This window comes from Gobius niger (assembly GCF_951799975.1).
Source record: "Gobius niger genome assembly, chromosome: 23".
Lineage (NCBI taxonomy): Eukaryota > Metazoa > Chordata > Actinopteri > Gobiiformes > Gobiidae > Gobius > Gobius niger.
In genome coordinates this window covers 10,076,366-10,098,525 of record NC_136874.1, presented here as the reverse complement: position 1 = coordinate 10,098,525, position 22,160 = coordinate 10,076,366, and the positions used below count along the sequence as shown (strand labels likewise).

Here is a 22,160-nt window from a genome sequence, read left to right as displayed (position 1 = left end):
AAAAAAATCTGGGTGGATCATGGCCCTTCTTGCTGCGCCGCTACCAGGCCGAGCCAAGGGGGCGTTGCAGACCGCGCGGCAGTGTTGTGTGGCCGGGACCTCCGCTGCTCTTCTGTCAGCCAGGACAGGGCGAGGAGCAAGGAGGGATGTCGTTTTCCCCAAGCTGGTCTCGGTCATCTTTGGGAGCTTTTCTTGCCTTCAGACGTGACGGTGCGCGTATAAAGTTTGCCGAAGGGTAAAGACCGGATAAAAATAGCCGCGGACCTTTTACTGCAATATTTTTGCAGCTTTTGGACAGCTCCTCTTTCGTCTCTCTCCTTCCCTCCTAGGTATTTCTTTTTGGTGCGATGAATGGTGGGCTACGCTATGGCTTCTGTTGCTCCACCTGAGGCGAGGAAGTTTACCCGGGGGCTCAACAAACCTGGGACCGCTGCAGAGCTGAGACAGAGCGTTTCGGAGGCTGTCAGGACATCTGTGTTGGTGGTAAGTGAAGAAAGGAAATTTAAAACCTATAATGCTTTGAGGCTTTCTCCTCTTGCACTCCCCTGCGTCTCATTGTAGGAGCACAGGGATCAGCAGAGGTCAGGGTTCAAGGCCATTCTATAAAAAGTAGTACCTATTGTGCCTTTAAGCTTATTATAACTTCATACTATAATTCCAATTGTTTTCTTTGTTGTGGGATTTTGGCTCACAGGGGCTATCCATTGCAACAACTTTCTCAAAGCAGGTTGCTGGGTAACTGTAACATACACCTCCATCACTAAAGAGACCACAATGACAACACGCACACTTTTTGTGCATCCTGTCATGGGATCCCACTGGTCCACCTTGAAACTAAATAGCTGACACAGAAAACAGCTGAGTAGCTAATGAGGGGCAAAGGGAATAGACTGTCATTTTGATTTCTATGCTTTGTGAATGCATTTGTTATTATGCTCTTATTATCTTATTGATATAGGATAGCAAATATGCTTCTTCTTACTCCAAATTGTGTCCAGTCCTTAGTCTTGGTTAGAAATGTATTAGTCATGCTTTGTAATTGTTTTACATTGCAGCTTCTTATTATATTACTATTTAAAACTTATTGAGTCCTGGGCTTAGTTCTAACGGCTCATGCAAAGCTGTTTTTTGAGGTACTTTCTGTGGTGCTTTGTGTAAAATTCATTGAGAAGTTTGCTGTTGTCTTTACTGACAAAACCTATATCCGGCAGTTGTGTCTTGTTGCATGAGGATGATCAATATATCATTTTTTCTGCAACTAATGGCTTTTGCTGTCAATTACAGCCGCTGTCTCTCTATTATTGTACATGGTCCCATTGTGGTCGCTAATCAGGTTATCTATTGAGAAAAAGACTTGCTGTTTAATCATAGATAATTACTTGACAAAGAAGGAGGCATTGTTTATGTAACTACATAAACATACAATCATTATTCCTCCTTTCCCTACTTCTGTTTAAGTGGATCCTTGTTGATTTAATATCTCCGCTTTCTCCCGTGTGAACTCCGCCTGGCTACAATTTGATGGGGTCATGCCAGGAGCGCAGCCACCAGGTGACTTTCACAGTAAATTGATTTCATGTCAAATTAGCAGGAAAGCGCACTGAAACTTTCCAATCAACTTTGAACCTTGCTACAGATCACAAGGTGGACATCTGTGACCCATTATTTCTATCTCAGGAGCACCAAAAAAACATGTCTGCCATCGGCCGCATCTATTCTTGTCTGGCTATGTCGCAGCTGTTTCAAGTGGCCATTTGCTTTCGACATGGACTGTCACACTATTGTGGTCAATGCAAATATAACAAGTCCCTAGACCAAACAAACTCCAGGAAGAGTTTGAAACGTGGCTTTTGAAGATCTGCATGTTCCGGCTCAGGCAAAATTCAATCCATTATTCAGCCGCAATCTTCATCACAATTATGTCAATTAGGCAGGAGCAGGCTATGAATTCAGTCCAGGGCCACAGCGCATGGAGTTGCATAATGCCAGTCAGATCGGATCTCCACACAGTGTTTAATAATGGATGAGATGATGGTAGGTGTCCTGGCTATTTTTAAACGTGCCCTCTTTCTCCTCTCTGTCACAACGTGCGCCCAGGAGACTATCAATTATGAGCGCGAGTGGATTTAAAATGACTCGGAGAGCTGTTATTCAGGACCTTAGTAAACAAAGTGTAGGCGCTGTGGCCCTGGTCATTCCGATAATGACTTCCAACTGTGGGGAAACTGCTGAGCTTGATACAACAATTGGCTGCTCCACCTTCTTGCCTGCTGCTGTGCTACTACCACACTTGAATCATTCTTTTCAATAACAATGCACTTTGACGTCTTCAGCATTCATAACACTGTTTGTTTTTACATTTTTCTGAGAGCAGACTAATAGACAGTGGGGGATTTGGTTGTATCAGAGCGTAAAAGCATTGATAATCTTCAGCTTTGCACTATCACTGACCCATATGTGTGTGTGATGATACAGGACTTTTGGATGGGACGCCCAGCGCTGGCTTTGTGGTCGCGAATTCCTGCCTCCGTTGACAGACAGACAGACGGACGAGCCTGGGACTTTTTTTTCCTAGCCGCACCGTTTACACCTCTGTATTTAGGCTGCTTCATTCTCCGCAGCATCACAAAGGCATAAACACGACCCGGCCAGGCTTTTTGGATACAGCATGGCATGCCTCTGTCTTGCAAGACCCGACAGGGCAGCTAGAAGTACAAAATTCCTCCCACATGACATAGGTTTGACAACTTTCCACCAAATGTTGCAACCAGCGCTGTCATTGCTTCTCATTGCTTTTCATAACCCACAGGCTGTTTAAATGTTTGTGTATTCCGTACGCATATACCACTTTTTTGATTGGATACTGGTGTCTTTTTCTGCTCCATGGCCTGCGGTGGTGATTTATGCAAGCACGTAATAGGCGTTTCAGCTTGTTGCAACATCTGCACTGTGGTCTTTCGAAGTTGTTTACAGTAGGGAATGGCGCGATGAGTGCGTTGCATTTTGAGTTCAACAAATCATGAAATCATATTATGTAGAAACAGCATGGGAACTCGGTTGCCTAATCAGATAGAGCTACAACGCTGCAGCCTCCATTAGTTGCAGTTGTGTGATTAACAAAGCTGTGCCTATTTCAATCAAAGCCCATCTGCAATAAATTGAGCAGTGACCAGAAAAAATTTCCTTTGACCCAGTTGCTGCAATTGCACATCCAGCTCTGGCGGCATGTGCAAAAATAGCCATTACGTTTCAGTGTGGAAACAATATGCTCCAACCTTCTTCTCCTTTGGCCACCTTCAAGTCCTTCCATTGCAAAGCTCTGGCTTGAGACACTTGAGATAAAGCAAGTTAAACTTAAGTTGATTCTGGAAGTGCTGGAAAGCTGCTTCTTTAAGTCCAATAAGTTGCCAGATTACCTGAAGGCCTTTCGTATGACCCCATCTACACTAATCACACTTTTGAAATGAAGGTTTAGATGCTATTACTTGTATCAGCTAGTCCAGATTTGCCCAGGACGTTGAGCTCTACCTATTTCAATTCTTTCCATTCAACTTTAAGTGCCGTTATAAAACCTTGCCCCATTTTCCTCCCTCCATTCGCCAATACATGTGTTTCTTTCATTCTCATGCTGCAAGTGAGCGCTCTTTAAAATCTATTACAAAAGATGAGGTAAGAATTGTCGTCTGCAATTTTCCAGTGAGTCATCAGGCCCCAGTATTGTTGCAGTGGCAGATGTGGCCTGTTGGAGGCAGCCACAGCTTTGCTATTCACAGAAAGAGGTCCACGGTCCATGCCCCATTCATAATACATTTTACTCTGCAGCTTCCCAATTCTGTTCACTTTGGCGTGTATTGGAAACTGGATTAGGTGTGATCTTTTGATGACTATCCTGTGAGATATAGATCTGCATTTTTATTAGTCGAGATTTATTTCACTTTTACAATCAGCATGTTATTAGCGCCTATGTTTTTTGCTAATTCATATCTTGGATTTTGTATTCACCATTACCTGTGTGTAGTTGCCAGGAAACTAGCTTTTTTTTCCTTTCATACTTAATTTATTCTCATCAAAAAGTGAGCATTTTGGAGGAATCCGCCTGCAATGTTGTAAGCAAGTCTACACTTCTCTTGCATAAATGTAGACAGTTGCAGGATGATGTTTTTCTGACTCATTTTGCAGCATCACCGAGTTAAAAGTAGGTGAGTGTGTCAACCTGTGATGAAATATTTACATCATTTTTTTGCATTTGAGCTGAATCCGAGGAGCTTGCTTGTTAGGTCCCTTTTTCCCCCCTTCTTCAGTGACGCATTCGCACCTTTCGAAGAGCACCTTGTCTGCGGATATGTGGGTGACTTTGCTGCTAACAGGCTGCTTTTTTATACTGTTGACAAAGCAAAGGCTGGAGCCGGAGCAATGACTAAGCGGCTGAGCAAGGAAGTAGCAAAGGAGAGAGAGAGAGAGGAGAGGAGAGAAAGGCACTGGCACAGAGTGAGGAGGGTAGGAGTCAAGGAGGGTGAAGCCAGCGACGAGCATCCTTATCATACGGCTGCGGAGTTGACGCCCTGCTCTGAATGAAGCAGCTTATTCCCCCCTCGGACTTCACTCTCTAAATTGGCTTTGGGATTCCGCATTAGATTCCACACATGGCTGGACAATCATTATGAGAGAAAGCCGGGGATTTTTGTTTTTTTTCCCTCCTACATGGGACTTGACTTGGACGGGCTGGGATTGAGGACCACTGCCGGAGAGGTAACATGGGGTGCACCACGAGTGTAGTTGTTGTGGAGTCGCTGCGCTCCATCCTCCAGAGGAACTGTGTCTACATCAAGGGGGCGGTGGATCCTGGAGATTGGGAGGAAGAGGAGGAGACTACAAGCGCACGGGGGTCTCAACTCTGGCTGCCCAGCGCTGCCCCTTTGGTAAACCCGATACATTTTCATACAGCTGATCTTTGATTCATTCTACTCGAGTGAATGAGGCTGAAAAGTCAGATGGTATGCTTTAAAGTGACACTGCGTAATATCCAAGTTGCATGTTGCTTGGCCATCTAAACTGGGGTAAAACTTAAAACATTAACTAAATAAAGCATTAAGAAGAGGACATGATGCATTTAAACCTCATATTTAGCTACTGCTAGTCAAATCAAAGCATCGATATCTCAATGGAGACGAGTTGGTGATGACCCGCTCCCAGCAAAGCAATAAAAACACACTTAATGAAATATATGTTATTGTATTTTATTCTATTGGGTGAAATGTTGCGCACTGTGGCTTTAAAGCGACGTATGGGAAAACTGGTAAATGTAAACAGTCAGTTTCATGGAAAGCCTTTAAGATTTAAAGATACTGCACATTAAACATGAGCTCGCATCAGCAGAATTTTGAACAGTAGTGGAATAATATTTCCTCGCCTGCTCCCAAAACCCTCCCTTTCACTTCCCTGCTGTTTTCCTCAAGGATTTATCCACTGCCACCGCCACATTAAGCTACTTTCCCGCAACTTTGTCCCATTAGCCCGTAACCCGCCTTGTGTTAAATCAAAGCCGTTTAATGGACAATCAATACCGAAGGGGTTAAGTAGGATTCCAAGTCAAGGACACGATAAAGCATTCTGTCCATTCATGTTGTCGCTTCCTTAGAGCTAGTAATCGGATTCTTAGCAGGCTTTTCATAAACAAAACATCTCTCTATTACCGTTGTTGTTGTTGTTGTTGTTGTATTAGGAGGAAGCTATTTATAGATCGGAAAAGCCGCAAAATTGAATTCAAGAATGATGTTGTTTACTTCATGCTTGTGTGAAAGTGCTTTGAGTCGATCGTGCTATTTTATAACCTATGGAATGTTTTTGTGCATACTCCCCTCAACCTCTGCTAGAAAGTACAACTCTGTTCTTCAAAAAAGGGAACGGCACGCTCAGCACAGCATAATACAGCCCCTATAAGTAATGAAGTCATGCTATTGCCTCCACTGTCTTATGGATTAATCCGTTGTGGGACGTTTTGGTCTTCGGGCCTCCGTCTTGCTCTCAGCGCCTCCTGAAACTCTGACATCATCCCCCGAATCTTGGAACTCCCCTCTCAAATATCGCCTCTAACTTATCCCATGTGTGCCCGGCGTACCTGCAGCTATTTCACGTCGACCACGACCCTTTGAAATTCAGGGGGATTTTATTTATTAGGCATCTGTTCTGCAGGCTCGCATTGCCTTGCCCTGTGGTTTCGGTTAATGGGATAACTTTGCATGGATCACTGATAAAAGGGGAAGGGTCCGGGCCATTTCTAGGAACACCTTCCAACTCCCTCCCGTTGCCATGGTGGCCACCCAAACATCACGTCAGCAGGCCCCTGATTATGCAATCCTCCTATGAATATGTGCCTATATGTTATGCCTCTAGAGAAGGGAGTGCGCTTTTCCTAATGGCTTCAAGCTGCGACATTCGGACACCGTGCCTCTCACTCACTTTTCATATTTTCTACGTCAAGCTCCTACGCAGATGGTCTTGTAAACTCATTTCCACTCCCCCGTTTTTTTTTTTTTTTTGCAAGCTCACACAAGCGGCTGGAGCTGGCACAGTCCCAGCGGGGGAACCAGGAAGCAGGGTAATGGTGGTGGCGGTGGCGGAGGTGGGCGTGGGGACAGTCCCGAGACGCATGAATGAAGCGAGATGAGCTCAGAGCGGAGTACGGCCCGTGACAAGAGGCTGATTATCACGCTGGGATGGTGACGCTGTCTCTGAGGCCCCCACACGACCAACTTGTGAATACAGAATGAAAGCAGGGCTGATACCCATCAAATTTTAAAAGGTGCAATCCTGATACCTGATTTCCATAGTGGTCGAGTTGAAGATTTTACCATTTTACAATTAAAGAAAAAGTCTTGGATACTCTTATGGTTTGGCTCGAAGTCTGGGGCACAGATATTCGAAGAAGTGCTGTTGTAATGTATTGAATATTTTTTAGGCTTGTCCAAGTTTTGAGACACTCTCCATAGTAAAAGCTGTTCCACCTCGTCCATCCACCTTTTTCTGACCTATTTCCTGTACTTTTAATATTGGATTTTTCTGAATGGCACGCTTCTCTCATTCTCTTTGAAGCCCTTACAGCTAAAACAAGTTATGCAGATTATGCAGCGCTCCTCTCACATCAGAAGAGCCTGCCCGTCGACAGCTAAAACTCACACAGGGCAGGGCACACTCTCGCGCCGCATTTGTGTTGCACTTTGTTCGGAGAGATGGCACTGGAACTCGGAGAGGCTTTGAAGTCTGCTCTTTGACATGTCATCCAGCATAACGCTTTTTTTTGCATATGTGGAGATAATTTGATGCATATTTATTTCTGTTTTTGGGTTTGACTGTTAGGGGATAAACATGCATTTGGATGCATTTTGTTTCTTTCTGTTCAAAATGCCATCATTTTGACTGCGATGGAAAACAGCTGAGCCACGGCGCCTTTGTCTTTGAGATTAAAGCCCAGTGTCTCCCCAAAGAGAGAGGGTCTGGGAGAAGAGACCACGGCTGGAGAAGCAAATTCGCAATTATAATGGTCACCATTGGCAGTCTACAAACATGTCATATGCAGGCAACAATATTGTGTCTCCATGGAGGTCTATAATGTATAAAACATGCTAATCCTGTTGTATAGACTTCTACAAACATGTTCTTGAATTTTTGTGATTGGCGTACTAGTGGAGCAGTTCATATTTCAATAATTTCTCAAATGTTAATGGCCATCACATGTTCAGAAAGTACATTGAGTCTTGAATGAAAAACAAATTCGCCAATCTAATCGTAAGACTTGTCACAAAACCTTTCAGCCCTAGTGAAAGCTCTTGTGTCGGGTAAAGCTGAAGGAAGAAAGTATGTGTAAGACCCGGATAAGGGGAAGTGTGTTGTAACAGACCCCGCTGAGGGAGCCCGCTGCTTCGGATACAGCCTGGGAACACTTCAAAGAACAGGCGAGTTTTATCAATGGACATCAAGGACAGTTTTGACCTCTTGGCTTTACTTTCACACAAACTTGGCAGGTTCACAAAACAGATTGATCTGAAATAGTTCTTCTTGACACAGCATGAGATTCATGAGGCTTCTGTTGAAATGTATTGTTTATTGTAGGGATGTTACAATAAGCGTTTCATTGATACTAATATGAATAGATTACTACTTATAATATGGTAATAGAATGGAAATATCATGGTGACTGCAGGGATAATGGGAAATAATGGATTATGCAGCTGTGTCCATAGTATTACCAAGAAAATACTGTGTTTCCTGGTAGTTTGTAGTTTATTGGTTCAGGGTTTGGATGAATCATGTTATATTATAAAATCAAGTAGAATGAGATTTGTGTGTTCGTTACCATGAATTACCATGATGTAATTACCATGTTATTACACTTTTAGACTTCATGCTATTTCCTATTCCGGTGTTTTTAAGTAAAGTGCTTCTTAGAATATGACCTAAATGAATGCACTTATTTATTTCAGAAAGAGTTGCATTTGTCAACAACCATGTTCTCTGAGGTAAACATTGTGGTAATGTCATATGGTGAGGTTTGAATATTTATACTTCCCTGTAGTGTACAGCTTTATCATCTTCATCAGCATTTTGAACAGAAGCATTGGCACTTTTATAAAGTTTGGACACCCATGTTGTTAGTTTTTCTATGGGAATGGTCCACACAGCGCGGCTCAGCTGAGCTGCTGTAACAGTGGGAGGGGCCGTACACTTGTGATGAGAGAGGGCTGAGCCATTGTGATTGAAGACAGAGGGGATCTCTGTGGATGTTGGAAAACTAACTCACGCTTCACGCTCGGCACAGACAACTTTGTGTCATGCCTTTTCACTGAGGACATCACCTTTTATTGGCAGTAAAGCAGCAGCAGCAGTGCTGTGCTACGATGCAGGGCCGAGCTGGGAAAGCCCCTAAGAGGGAGATGGTCATAGAGTCTCCACAGCAGTACAGGAGTTTGGCTGAGATAGAGGCTGAAGCTGAGGCAGCATCACAAGCAGCTGTGGTAAGTTGGGGATTTTCATTTGTAATTCATTTCACACTTGTATACCATTTGTCTTGATTCGAAAGTGCATGCCTTGGGAGATTCTTGCTTTTACAAAAATAAATCTTCTTCACCTTAGCAACTTTTTATCTGTTTTGTCTTTCATGGGCAGCTTTGAAGCTCTGTGTCTTTTTTCCGGCAGAACGGAAAAGGGAAATAGCAGCTTGAGGGTCCAGCTCTCCTGAGGTTTGAATGTTGATCTTTTTTTAGGAAATGGAGCACTTGTGGCTTGTTTTGTCATTAGCTGTTCCTGTGCAAGGAGCCAGGCTAATTGCTTTGGAGGATTCACTTTGAAGATATAACATTACATTCAGATTTTTGGTTGTAGTATATTCTTTGTGGGCTTTTCCTTGAAAATTCACAGCTGTGTGTTGTTTTCCTCTGTCTCAATGGCAAAAGTCCAGTGTGAAATCGGGCCGGGTGCTTTCTGCTTATCAGATGATCTTCACATTCAAAAGGGAAATACTGGCTGGATATTTTCATTCAACTGTCATGAGATTTGGATAATTTTGGGCTAACATTTGTAGAGCAAGGGTTTGTAATTGCCGTAAAATAGCAGTGTTGTTATTGAGCGTCGGCCAAAGAGAACTGTCTGTCAGGATTAAGACCTGCATTTTGGATTCATCAGCACCTTTTTGCATAAGACACCCGTATATTGTGTTAGCCTGTGTACTTATAGGCCAAAGGAAACCTATTCTTTTCTGTGGAATGTACAGCAGCAGTGCCAGTCGGGATCATGACCTAAGCTCCTCCCTATCTGTAACATAGCAGTGTTTACAAAGTTCCCGTTATCATCGAACGTGGATTCACTGCTACTATAAATGTATCCAAACTCATTGTCGAAGGAATCAAATGTTTGTATTTTGTCATCTAAGCTTGTGACATGCTGCTGCCCTCAATGGCGCCCTCAGCATGTTGTCTCCAAACCACAATCATTTGACTTAGCACCACTTCGGCTTGTGTTGCCCACTATTGTTTGCCCGGACAATTCCACTCTGTTGTCCAGACTGTTAACGCTTGAGACTTTGCGAGCTTTGGTTTCAAGACCTAGCGATTACCACTCATTGTGTTCACTTCGACTTGTTGTTTAGGTGAAGCCCAAGATCATCGAGCCCCTGGACTATGAAAACGTGCTGCTCCAGAGGAAGACACAGATCATCAGTGATGTTCTACGGGACATGCTGCAGTTCCCACACGATGACTTTGAGGCAAGTATTAGAAATCTATTATGTACTTCTTTGTATCAATAATGCCAAATCTCCTCGCTTTATTTTGCAACCCCTACATAATAACCTGCTGTATGTTTTTTCCTGTCTCCTTGTACGACATTGCGACGAGTCCTTGCTCTGTTTGCTGTCAGTGTCCCATCACTATTGTTATGCTATCCAACACCTGCTACACATTCTTCTTTTTTAGGAAAAACAACACCCCGTTTTGTCTCAAGTTGAAATATTCCTGGAAGTTGAGAAATGTTTTGAGCATGACTATAAGACGGGGTGAGGCTTGTTTGAGATAGAAAGCTAATTTTAGTGATGGGCAGGTTTTGTTATTAGCTTGACACTGTATCATTTTCCTATATTTTAAGTGATAAAGCGTAACATTAAGGTGTAGAAAAGCCTGAATAGAGAATGTTATAGAACCCCCAAGCAGCTTCTGATGTTGAGATAGACTTGAATCATCCTTGCACATAATTTAAGTCAGCTCTCTTTTAAGTAGAGTACTATTTGTTTTCTTCGAAGTTCAAAGTCTGTGCTAACGTTACATCAGCACCGAGCTAAGATCTCCCCATCTCTCCATTTCTCCTCCCGCGACAAAGAACGCTTAACGTCTGGCGTCCCAAAAACGCAAGCGGAGAAAGTCGTCCTTTTTAGAAAGTGGTGGGAAATCTTTCCGTTTCCTCCTGCAATGATGAGGAGTGGTTTTCATTACAAGTCTGTCTACAGAGCACACAGCTATTAGTAACTGCTCCATGCTCGGTGCGCTCCCCGGCCCAGTGTGTCCATCTGTCTGAGCGGCCATATGGTTCACATCAGAGGAGAGAGCGAGGAGGGAGGGGGGGGGAATGGCAGCCAGACATGGGTGTAGCGTTAGCACGTGCCTGCACAGAATCACACCAGTAATCACCGGGACAGGCCAAATCTGAAAGGAAATCTAAAGAGACAAAGCTCGGATTGAAGTGAAGTTATTCGAGAGCTATTATGTTCATTAGCTAAATCACAGAGTAGCCAAGGAGGGAGTGGGAGGTTGTGTGGAAGGGCAGCCAGTGTGAAAAACGATGTCAAATGACCTCAGAAGATGACTAGAGCACTTGACTGGGCCTGCTTTTCAATCTCAAATTATTTAGCACATTTTATCAACTCAAACACTATACTACACTATTTAGTTCCAGCCGTCAGATTAAAAAGATAAAAGCATGTTTGTTTGTAAAAGGCATGGTTTACAAAGGCACTTCCATCTTCTTTACTCTGTGGGGAAAAGGTAATTTGAAAATGTTAGGTCTGAATTAATGGCTGTGAAAGTGATTTAGTTAATTGCCAGCCTGCAGTTTTAAGTGGCAGTTAATATATGGTTGTGCGCTTTTGTCAAAATGGTCTACTATGTTTGACAGACAGCGAATGGCTCGGAAGAAAAAGGTTTCTGTTTGGAGGCGCGAATACACAATATGTTTCTTACTTCCATCATCGTTTAAGGCAGTAAATCATCAATACTGGTGATTTGTCAAACTCTCCAGCCTCTTGACCTACATAGACATAATACAAGACTTAATAAATGATTTTTGCCTGGGCTCCTGACACGTCTGCGATAGCTATTGCCTCTGTAAAACGAACAAATGAGCGCAGTGGATCAATCGCCAGTGAGGGAATGCAAGCTTTTTTTTTTTCTTTTTTTTTTGGCAAAAGTAGGTCACCGTGATGCCAGTGTTTCCAGCTCATCCTTGTGGGGCGAGGAGAAAAGCAGAAATGGGAGCACTGGTGGCTTTGGAAGGCCAGTGACATGAAAGAGTCGCCAAGCTCCACTGACTTGACACCCTTAGGCGGCTTTTGCTCTATGGGCGCATATTCTCAACTCGGGCTTTCAGGGCAGTGAAGAGTTAAATATAGTGCAAAAGAGATTCCTCAATGCCTTCTATTTGTTTGGCTTTGTGTCATCTTGAACAATTGGCAGTATGTTCCTTCCCATCTGCTCGAAAGCTAAATATTATGCATTACTCTATTCACAACTAAGCAGCATTTATATTTTTACACTTTCAACACCAAAAAAAACGAAAAAATGTTTTAACCATCATGTTAAAACGTAGTGGCTCTTTTTTCATAGTTTGTCTGGTGGTGCGACTTATATATCAAAACATATAATTTGTTATGTTGGTTATTTTCACACTGACAGCTCTAGGCTTATGTACCAGTATCTGCTACTCATTTTTTTTTAAACGGTAATCGATCAGCAGAAAGAAAATGTGGAGTGAGCGAAAAACTTGTGAGGGACTGGCGTAAAGCGGAGGTTGCTTTTACTGCAATGAAGAAAACAAAAAATCGCGGGCTAAAAGCTATATGGCTACAGCTAGAGACAAGAGTTCACAAATGAGAGCTTGAACAACGTGCTGCCGGGAGAGGCTTGTCAACGGTGCAGTTACGCCTCCATGCCCAGGTAGTTGCCAAGGCTGGTGCGACTTATACTCCGGAGTGACTAATAGTCCGGGAAAATACGGTAGGTCTGACGAAAACAAGCCTAAAGTTGGGTTGAATCAGGTCCGAACCATTACTTAAGGTCTAGGACTAAACCATCAATAGAATAGTTTTTAACAGGTAAGAGATTAAGCGAGGACACCCAGAGGACCAGATTGAGAAAGAAATGATGCATTTATCTGTATCAAAAGCAAGCAAAAGAAATATTTGATGAGGGAGCAACAGTACATGTTTCAAAGGTCAATTTAGCAGAATATAACTGACCATTCCCCTGATCCTTCATTGTAACTCCACCCCAATGGCAGGCGATCAATGCACTTTTTTAGCAACCGCAAGAGCCCGGCAAAACAAACATGAAACATTTGCACAAACAGACTGACTTTATCGTGCTCTTCCCTCTTGTTTTCCCTGTCTCCCCTCAGATATGCACCCTCAGGCGCCAGGGCCGGACCGTCTTCGCCACGGTGCCAGAGTCCGCCGAGAAAGAAGCTCAGTCACTGTTTGTGCAGGAGGTAAAAAAACAAAAAAAACAGCCGCGGCTACCTGGACGTACGCCCGCTTTGTCCATTCTCTCTGTCTCACTAAACCCCTATTATCCCCGGCCTACAGGTGTTTTAAAAGGCGGCTAAAATGTATCAGATAGAGCGGCCTCCCGTTATAATAATACAGTTACATCACAGGACTAATGCTTGTATTTATTGATTGTACTGCGTGAAAGGTTACACAGAAAGGCTTTACATTCCAAGCGATAAGGGAAACAGCTTTTCACTTGGAGATTTGATAAACGCCGGCCTCTGCGTGAACCTGAATTTCCGCGCAGATGTAGCAAATTCATTCATCTACGCCATTGTTATTTTGGACAGCTATCCCGGGTGGGGTCTGTCAAAGCGGGATAGGGTATTGTCCCCCGTAGCTGACGCCAGCCATTACATCATACCTCCATCTGTAGCAGCTGGGGCCCCGGTACAGCTGGGAGCATTCGGTTTTTGCGTCGAAACATTTTTTACTCTCACATCTGTATTCATTTCAAAACACATATTAGGATTGAAGAAAATGGGTGTAAGGGTTCCTCTCTCCCTTTGCAGTGCATCAAAACCTACAAGTCGGACTGGCACGTGGTCAATTACAAGTACGAGGAGTATTCCGGGGACTTCCGCCAACTCCAAAAGTGAGTACTTGTTTGGGTGTGCCCTGGGTATTATTATTTTTTGAAGTACTACCAGGTGCTCATTTCTGCCATCTTTGCCTTGACATGTTAAGTCTGGGCAGAAAGCGTTATTGCAGAGGAGGAGAGCTTCAAAGTCTTTCGCGCCAAAACAAGGGAGCAACATACACTAAACATTTGTAGAGCAGGCAAAACCTTATTATGTGGGTTCAAAGCTTCTTCATGCAAACAGTGATTATGAACCAACTGGACCTGCAAGCGATTATCCAAATTCTTGTGACTTAAATAACTTGCTTTGTCATATGCAGCGGCACACGCTTAATCGCAATCAACGCTGAATCACAATTTTCATGGTTCACCAAAACTGCTACTATTAAGGTCATATCAAAACAAAACATCCAGTCTCTGATCTTATTATGCTCTCTCACTCTGTTTGAGTTTCTTGTACTGTACTGTGCACCATGAACGTTGGAATTCATAATAAGATACTGTGTAGCCCAGGTGCCTTTCTTTTTCTCTTGGATTTTTTTCTCTTTGTGCTACGTAAAGCTATGTTTTCCAACTGGAAAATCATGCTCCGAAAGCTCACCACACTGAGGACATGTAAATTAGTATGAAAATATGTCCGTGGTTTATCAAATGAACTGGGAAAGGTTTTGAATAGGGTTTCTGTACATGATATTTACTACAGTATATTGTGAAAACGTCTTTAGAATAATAATGAACTCTGGTTACTTACAGCCATAGAACTTACTCGATATTTCAGTTTTTGTCTTTTTTTTCCCAACGTCAACCCCGAGACACAACCTTTGTTTACTCCCAAATGAATGTGTTAGCTTGAACTCTAGAAACAAGGAAACTCTAACAATAGTTCGACTTCCTATGTTGTTCTACCAAGGATATGCAGCACTATTTCGGTCCCTCTGTTGATTGAGCTCATTAAAACATCGGGAAAAGCCCCACAATGCATCGCGTCCCTATGTCCTTGGACAAACCCCTTTTGATTACAGCCGAGAATGCGCTTTTACAGATGTTACTCGTCATGTTTAAGGTTAGCGTAGCTTTAGCCTTGGCCTTGGACTCTGTTTATGGTAGCAGTCCCTCAGAGCAAGCCGGGTCATGTAAAGGTCAAAGCTCAGGCGAAGTGTCTGGGGAGTGGGACGCGCTCGGGAGCAGCTGCGGCGCGCTGGCTTCGTCCTGAAAAAACTAGAAGAGCTTGTGAAAACAAATCGACGGGAGGCAGTTTATATTCCAAAGCATAAATCATCTTTGTTTATGCAGTCACAACTCAAAAACCTCTCAATCCGCGCCGTCTGATCAACGTTTATTTTCTTTCAGTAAGGTGCCGAGGCCCGAACAACTCGCGCCCCACGTTTTTGAAGTCGACGAAGATGTTGAAAAAGACGAGGTAAGACAGAAACACTTTACACAAATTTGTATTTTATTACTAAAATAGTTTTTTTTTAAAAGCATCTCATGCCTCCCTCCTCTCAGTACAGCTGCTTTTTTTTCTCCTTTGTGGTTCCTGTGCTCCACATTGTTTTACTGGATGCTTTTATTTTGTTCTTGCCATGTTTTTGTGGAGATCGGTGGATTTTACTGCAAGGAGTCCATAATAGTCCTGAAGTAAACAAACAGCTAGCTTATGAGCTAAAGACACTTGAGGCCAACATATTTCTTCTTTTGAAACACTGAAGGAGCACAGAGAGCCTCCCACAGCTGCAACATAGTGGAGGCGTCACAAGAGGCGCTACAGGAAACAGAGAAGGGACAAATGAGGAGGTACCCAGGCAAGACTCAAGGCTAAGCCACACAAGCCCCCTGTCCCGACTATTGTTCTGGCTAATGGATGTTCACTGGAGAATAAAACAGATAAACTGCTAAGCTCTTCCCAGAAAATGGTGAAGATTTTGAAAGATGGTGAAAAACTTTTGAGCTGCGCAGGAGGAAGAGGAAGGAGGAGGTGGAGGAGCTGACCAGTGCAGGAGACCACGCTCTGAAACAGGGACAAACCCAGGAAGTGGTGCACCGTTTCAGTGGATCAGAGGAGCACTGAAGGCACAATTTCGTGTACAATGACAAATATAGCACTTCCTTACTTATACTGTGGCTTTTCAAGTTAATTCTAAGCATAATATTGATGCTGTTACACATTTTTTTGTTCAAACAAAACCAACCGATTGTGAGACTTTTTGTTACATTTTGCCCTTGGTTAGAGACAGGATTGTTCACATCGACTCCACAAAAGGAACACTGAAACGAGATTATAGAGAAAATTCATCCTCCTAATTATTTTATCTCACAACATTGCAATTACCTCCCATTTTATCCCACAAGGAACCTTTGCCTAATTTCATGTTCTGTTCTCCAACGGCTTTTCTGAGACGTTTATGTCCTGAAATTAGCCGCATTGTAAGAGCGCATCCCTTCTACATAATCACCAGCTCGGGGCATTGATTCAACCGAGAGCCTGCGACCTTTAATGGACAGATTGTTGTTGCTGAGAATCCCCCGAGATTTTGAAAGTGGATCTAATGAAGTAAATTCCTCTCGGGACTCGGTGAGCTGTCATTGCGGATCTGTCCTCCCACTAGCCTTAAAAGCTGCTATATTTTAAAACAAGCTTGTCCACTGTCCTCACCTTTCACGCACGTTTTTACCATTAGGCTGAAGAATGTCGTCTTGTGTAATTAATGTTGGCCTGTTCGCTCCCCTTTGTGCAGGACACGGCCTCCCTCGGATCCCAGAAAGGAGGAGTCTCCAAACACGGCTGGCTGTACAAAGGCAACATGAACAGCGCAATCAGTGTTACTATGCGGGTGGGTTTGCTCACTTTTCATATCGAAAGCTGAAATCGCACACCCATACTGTTAATTCCTTTGCTGAATGATTTTAACTAATGTTCATCCCCTCCCAAACCCCATATGGAAAAGTGGCACCGACTTTGATTGCGCCTCAGAGCTTTCCCATGCCCTGTTATGGTATTTTTAGTGGGAAAGAGGCCGTTGGGGATGTTTACATTGTCCGTTTCCACCCTGCAGTCTTTTAAGAGGAGGTACTTCCATCTGGCTCAGCTGGGAGACGGCTCTTACAACCTCAACTTCTATAAAGATGAAAACACGTCCAAGGAGCCCAAAGGAACCATCTTCCTGGACTCTTGTATGGGGGTTGTCCAGGTAAAATACCGTGCCCGCTGTGGCAACAGATGTTTTCAAGCATTTTCAGGTTGATTCAGACAAAGAAATGGGCTGCGCTTGACTTTGCAGCATAGTAATAAAGCTGTAAGTGGATAAGAATATCAATATAACTAGGGATAATGGAGATTATTTTTGGCCAAAAAAATTAACATTGTTTCCAAATTATTAACAAGAAAACAACCTGTTTTCCCATGTGATCACAATGATTACCATATTTTTACACTTTCAACACGAGTTCCAAGCTCCAGTGCTGGAAAATAAAGTGCTATCAAAAAGATATAAAAAGTACAAACAGTTGAGACTTTGGGTTAACCTCTCAACCCACGCCTTCACGAAGTGCGTTTTCTCCGGTTCAGCTTTACCCAAATCTATAAAGTTACAGCCTATAGGCCTCTGTAATGTCTCTTTTGAAAGCTAAGACCTACAAAACTAATCTGAACAGATCTTTTTCTTCCTTTTTTTAAACATTTTTTTTACTTTGCTTTTTTTGTTGTGTTTTGGCCACATTTTTGTTACTTTTTCTTCACATTTTTCGTCACTTTTTTGTCTATTTTCTTCACATTTTTGACACTTTTTTCCAAGAGACTTTTAGATTTGATGTTAACATGTTAGAGGGTGTAAAAGAATAAAAGATCCGCACAACTTAGTAGCTCCCAAGCTTTTTTAATGCTCACCGAGTAGTGTGACGTTTCGGGCCTTAGCCCTTCTTCAGACGGCCCGAAACGTCACACTACTCGGTGAGCATTAAAAAAGCTTGGGAGCTACTAACTTGTGCGGATCTTTTATTCTTTTACAATTCCTCATTCCTTGATCCTGCACACTTACTCAGACCTGTGGATGTGCGTGCCTTTACCCACAACATGTTAGAGGTTAACATGGACACTAACTTGATCTGGTCATTTTGAAGGCCATGATTTTACATCCTATTTAAGTTGTTACACTGAAAAGTTACTCCCCACTCAGCCAATAAGCCATGAACATATGTATAGTAGTCCTGTACTTGCAGCAATAGCAACATTTACTAACAGCGACGAAAGTAAATTGATGTCATTCCGATTTGTGTTTTAGAAATGTAAAAGTTGTTGTGGCAATTTCTACTTTAGTAAAACAATGGATATTTTTATATGGTCTTGTAGAACAGCAAAGTCCGCCGCTTTGCCTTTGAGCTGAAGATGCAGGACAAAAGCACATTCCTTCTGGCCGCCGACAGCGAGGGAGAAATGGAGGAGTGGATCGGCACGCTTAACAAAATCCTCCACAGCAGCTTCGAGCAGGCCATGCAGGAGAAGAGAAACGGAGACATCCACGACGGTAAGGCCTTCTCTCATTTACATGCACATCGATTCCGTTTCCATCTTACCGCGCCGCTTTCGAATAAATTTTTTCAAGGATGTTTCTCGGCGAGCATCTTCAATAAACAACTTTGCAAAGAAGCTGCTGTAGCGAACGGATATAATTGAATCGGCTAACATCGGTCTTGATCCCTTCAGCAGACGAAGAGCACGGGAAAGCAGACATCTCGTCCGGAAGTTTTCAGGACAGCTTTCAGGTGATCTGTTTTGTGCATTTTAACGTGACATGTCCAGGGAAATATATGTTACCACACAGCGGGACACATGGATTAGCTGTTTAGACCCTCGGCCTGCAGAAGTGCTGGGTATTCTTTACTGTGTATGGAGCGGAATACCTAAACAGCTGTATGCCCTCCAAAACAAGTGCATGTGCTTTCCCCCGTGGAGCACCTGGTAAAGTGTGTTCAGGCTTCGTGAGCAGAGGAAAGCAAAGTCGGATACTGCATAAAGTTACTGGGGGTTTGATTGCCTGGTACTAGTGCTTAACTGCAAAACTCTATTGATTTAACAACAATATTGGCACGCTACATTTTTCTAAAGAGGTGGGTGGTCTTGGCCTTTAGGAAGATGAAAGTAGTTTGGTTGTAGTGAAAGAGGATATGCTTTGCAGGCATGAGAGAAAAGCAGAAAAACGAGGTGTTTTTGTTAGGTTGAGGCAGATGATTCATTGTGACCACCCTTTAAGTGCGCAGTAAAAGGAAAGAGTATCTAACGAAGACCACTAACTTAGTCTCGTGACATTTTCACAGACTGCCCGGGATATTGAGTCCAAAATGAAAAGCGAAGCTCGGCTAAAGCTGTTCACGCTGGATCCCGACACACAGGTAATGAACTCATGGGAGTTCACAGATGCTGTGTGAAATCTCCCTTCTTGCGTCATTGTTTTTCCTAAAAAAAAGCCCCTCTTCATTTCAGAAACTGGACATCTCTGGGATCGAGCCAGACATACGGCAGTTTGAGGAAAAGTTCGGGAAGAGAGTGCTGGTCAGCTGCCACGACCTCTCGTTCAACCTGCAGGGCTGCGTGTCGGAGAACGAGGAGGGGCCCACCACCAATGTGCGTTATTAAACCTACAAACACAAGCTATGTGGATCACAGTTCAGATGGCACATTTGGCTGGCCCCTGGTGCTATTAGCAAAACCACTGACTGCCATGGCGACCGGGCCCGGCATTAGCACCCATCTGAAGCTGGTTTCCTGCTGTCAATCTCTCTCTACCACACATAATGGCTAATGGAAATACATTGGGAAGATGAATTACATACATGACAACTTAATGGAAATGCTTTAGAGAAGATCAATATCTATTTATCTAATTGTTTCTCTCCCTCTCTCTAAGGTGGAGCCGTTCTACGTGGTGCTGTCCCTATTTGACGTCCAGAACAGCAGAAAGATCTCGGCGGACTTCCACGTGGATTTGAACCACCCTTTGGTCCGACAGATGACCGGCTCGGGCAGCGGGCAGGATATTCACATCATCAACGGGAGCGCAGACCCTCGCTCCCTCCCCGAGGCTGCCCTCCAGTATCCCAAACAGGGCGTGTTCTCCGTCACCTGTCCACACCCGGAGATCTTTCTCGTTGCGAGGGTAGAGAAGGTCTTACAAGGAGGTATTACCCACTGCACGGAACCGTACATGAAGAGCTCCGATTCGACAAAGGTGTACAGATTATGCCATTGCAACTTATAGGAGAATTAGCATTTTCTAATAATGTTACATATTTTGTAGATTGCACAAAAAGTGTTGAAAAATGCCAAGACAGCCTGCAGCAGACTGGGGCAGTATAGGATGCCTTTCGCATGGGCTGCAAGGTAAGGCTTCATCAAATTGTGCACAAATATACGAAATTATCTCCATTATTATGTCACATTTTTATCACTCTACACAAACTACAGGCCTGTTTTCAAAGATGCATCAGGAACTTTGGACAAAAGCGCCCGGTTTTCTGCTCTCTACCGACAGGACAGCAGCAAGTTGTCAGACGACGACATGTTCAAACTACTCACAGACTTCAGAAAGTAGGCAGCTTCTCCTCTTTTCTTCAACTCAGCTTTTAAAAGTCACTCATGGGATAACGATCACTTTTACTACTCTTTCTCCAGACCAGAGAAAATGGCCAAACTCCCCGTGCTTTTAGGAAACTTAGACGTGACAATCGACAGCGTTGCCCCAGATGTGACAAGTAAAGCGTTTGTATTCAATGCTTCACCTCTCAATGAACCGTTTTCACTCACCTCCTCTGCGTGGGCTGCTTTCAGATTGCGTTACCTCCTCGTACATCCCCGTGAGGAACTTCGAGGGGAACGGACCCGGCAGCGCTTTGCTCGAAGTGGAAGAGTTCGTCCCGTGCATCGCCAAATGTTCCCAGCCCTTCACCATCTACAAAAACCACCTTTACGTTTACCCGAAACATCTCAAATATGACGGGCAGAAGTCATTTGCCAAGGTATTACTTTGTGCATTACGCTCCACTTAGCCTTAAAATCTCATCTCACAGTCGACTAAGTATTATAATCTTTGTATTGGCATGCATTCTGCTGGTTTTGTTGTGTTGGGGAATATGGCAACTGGCAGCTTAAGCAAGAGAGCAGATATTATCCTTAGGCAAAGCGTCTGATTAATGCATTAATTCCAACTCAACCCGATTTTCCCTTCTGTCTATGACCTCCTTTATTCCAAATTGGAGCTGGCAAACTTTGAAGCATTTTCCTACTTTCTTATTGAAACTAATGGCGATCTGGAATGGACAACGTCTCTGAGATAGAAATACCGTGTGGCAGCGAACTGCTCCAGGGCCAAGAGAGATGTGCTGGAAAAAGAAAGTCTCCTGCATATTTATCGTGATCTGTCCTTGCCATTTTGCCCTCCTGTCCAGGCGAGGAACATCGCAGTGAGCATCGAATTCAAGGACTCCGATGAGGACGAATCGCAGCCGCTAAAGGTGAATCTGCGTAATGCGGCGTGACATTTAATTCCCGTACAAAGAAATGTCAAAATGGAGCAAAATCGAATGAGTGTCTTCTGCTTGTAGTGCATTTATGGCCGGCCGGGAGGTCCGCTTTTTACGAAACAGGCCTATGCTGCCGTGCTGCACCACCAACAGAACCCCGAGTTTTACGATGAGGTAATTAAAGGCTGTTTACGAAGCGTGCGGTCCAAGTGGTTTGGTTTACGAAAGACGCTGCAATCACAATGTAACCCGAGTTGCCTTAAAGGGTGGGCACAAGTACAAGTTTGTGGGCGCACCAGGCTTCCAGGATTCAGTCATTTTGCTTTAACCTCTTAACCCCCACCAGAACCGAGCACATTTTCTCCTGTCTGGCTTTAAAGGGACTAGATGCAAGTTAGCCATTTTATACTCACTACTGCCACCTCAGGTCATATGTGTAACTGCAGCTTCTATATTAAGCTTGTGCATGACGGCAATTCGGACTGAATTAACATCTTTTTGAGTGACAGTGCAGGATTTTAGAGGCAGTTGTGGTGAACAGGTCTGGGCTCATTCTACACAGGACATTGTTGAAACATGTAGGGGGAGAAAAATACTTAATTTTAACATTTTTAAACTCCGTATAGTCCCTTTATTCAAATCTAAAAGCTTTGTGAGAAGCGTCACAAAAAAAAGGGACAAAATCTAGAGTAAAACGCAACAAACAAGTGATGAAAAAGTGGTGAAAGTGAAAAAAAAGAAGTGTCAAAAAATCTACAAAAA

The 22,160-nt window shown here is 43.5% G+C and overlaps 1 protein-coding gene across 9 annotated transcripts in view; it reads left to right on the top strand.

Annotated features, from left to right (window-relative positions):
* The first annotated feature begins 80 nt into the window (after positions 1-80).
* dock9b (dedicator of cytokinesis 9b) overlaps positions 81-22,160 on the top strand; it is a 34,756-nt gene continuing 12,676 nt past the window's right edge. Inside the window, exons 1-18 of one of the 9 annotated variants that reach the window (XM_079581382.1) lie at positions 81-483; positions 10,142-10,258; positions 13,156-13,245; positions 13,819-13,901; positions 15,237-15,306; positions 16,622-16,717; positions 16,940-17,074; positions 18,232-18,406; positions 18,589-18,644; positions 19,197-19,271; positions 19,363-19,503; positions 19,787-20,107; positions 20,177-20,259; positions 20,344-20,466; positions 20,551-20,630; positions 20,707-20,894; positions 21,324-21,389; positions 21,480-21,572. In XM_079581382.1, coding sequence (XP_079437508.1) covers positions 352-483; positions 10,142-10,258; positions 13,156-13,245; positions 13,819-13,901; positions 15,237-15,306; positions 16,622-16,717; positions 16,940-17,074; positions 18,232-18,406; positions 18,589-18,644; positions 19,197-19,271; positions 19,363-19,503; positions 19,787-20,107; positions 20,177-20,259; positions 20,344-20,466; positions 20,551-20,630; positions 20,707-20,894; positions 21,324-21,389; positions 21,480-21,572 — 2,124 coding nt within the window. In that variant the 5' untranslated portion in view covers positions 81-351. Of the gene's footprint in view, positions 484-4,314; positions 4,920-8,777; positions 9,012-10,141; positions 10,259-13,155; positions 13,246-13,818; positions 13,902-15,236; positions 15,307-16,621; positions 16,718-16,939; positions 17,075-18,231; positions 18,407-18,585; positions 18,645-19,196; positions 19,272-19,362; positions 19,504-19,786; positions 20,108-20,176; positions 20,260-20,343; positions 20,467-20,550; positions 20,631-20,706; positions 20,895-21,323; positions 21,390-21,479; positions 21,573-22,160 lie in introns of those variants that run through there. The other 8 variants (XM_079581386.1, XM_079581385.1, XM_079581381.1 and 5 more) reach the window with 8 other exon arrangements.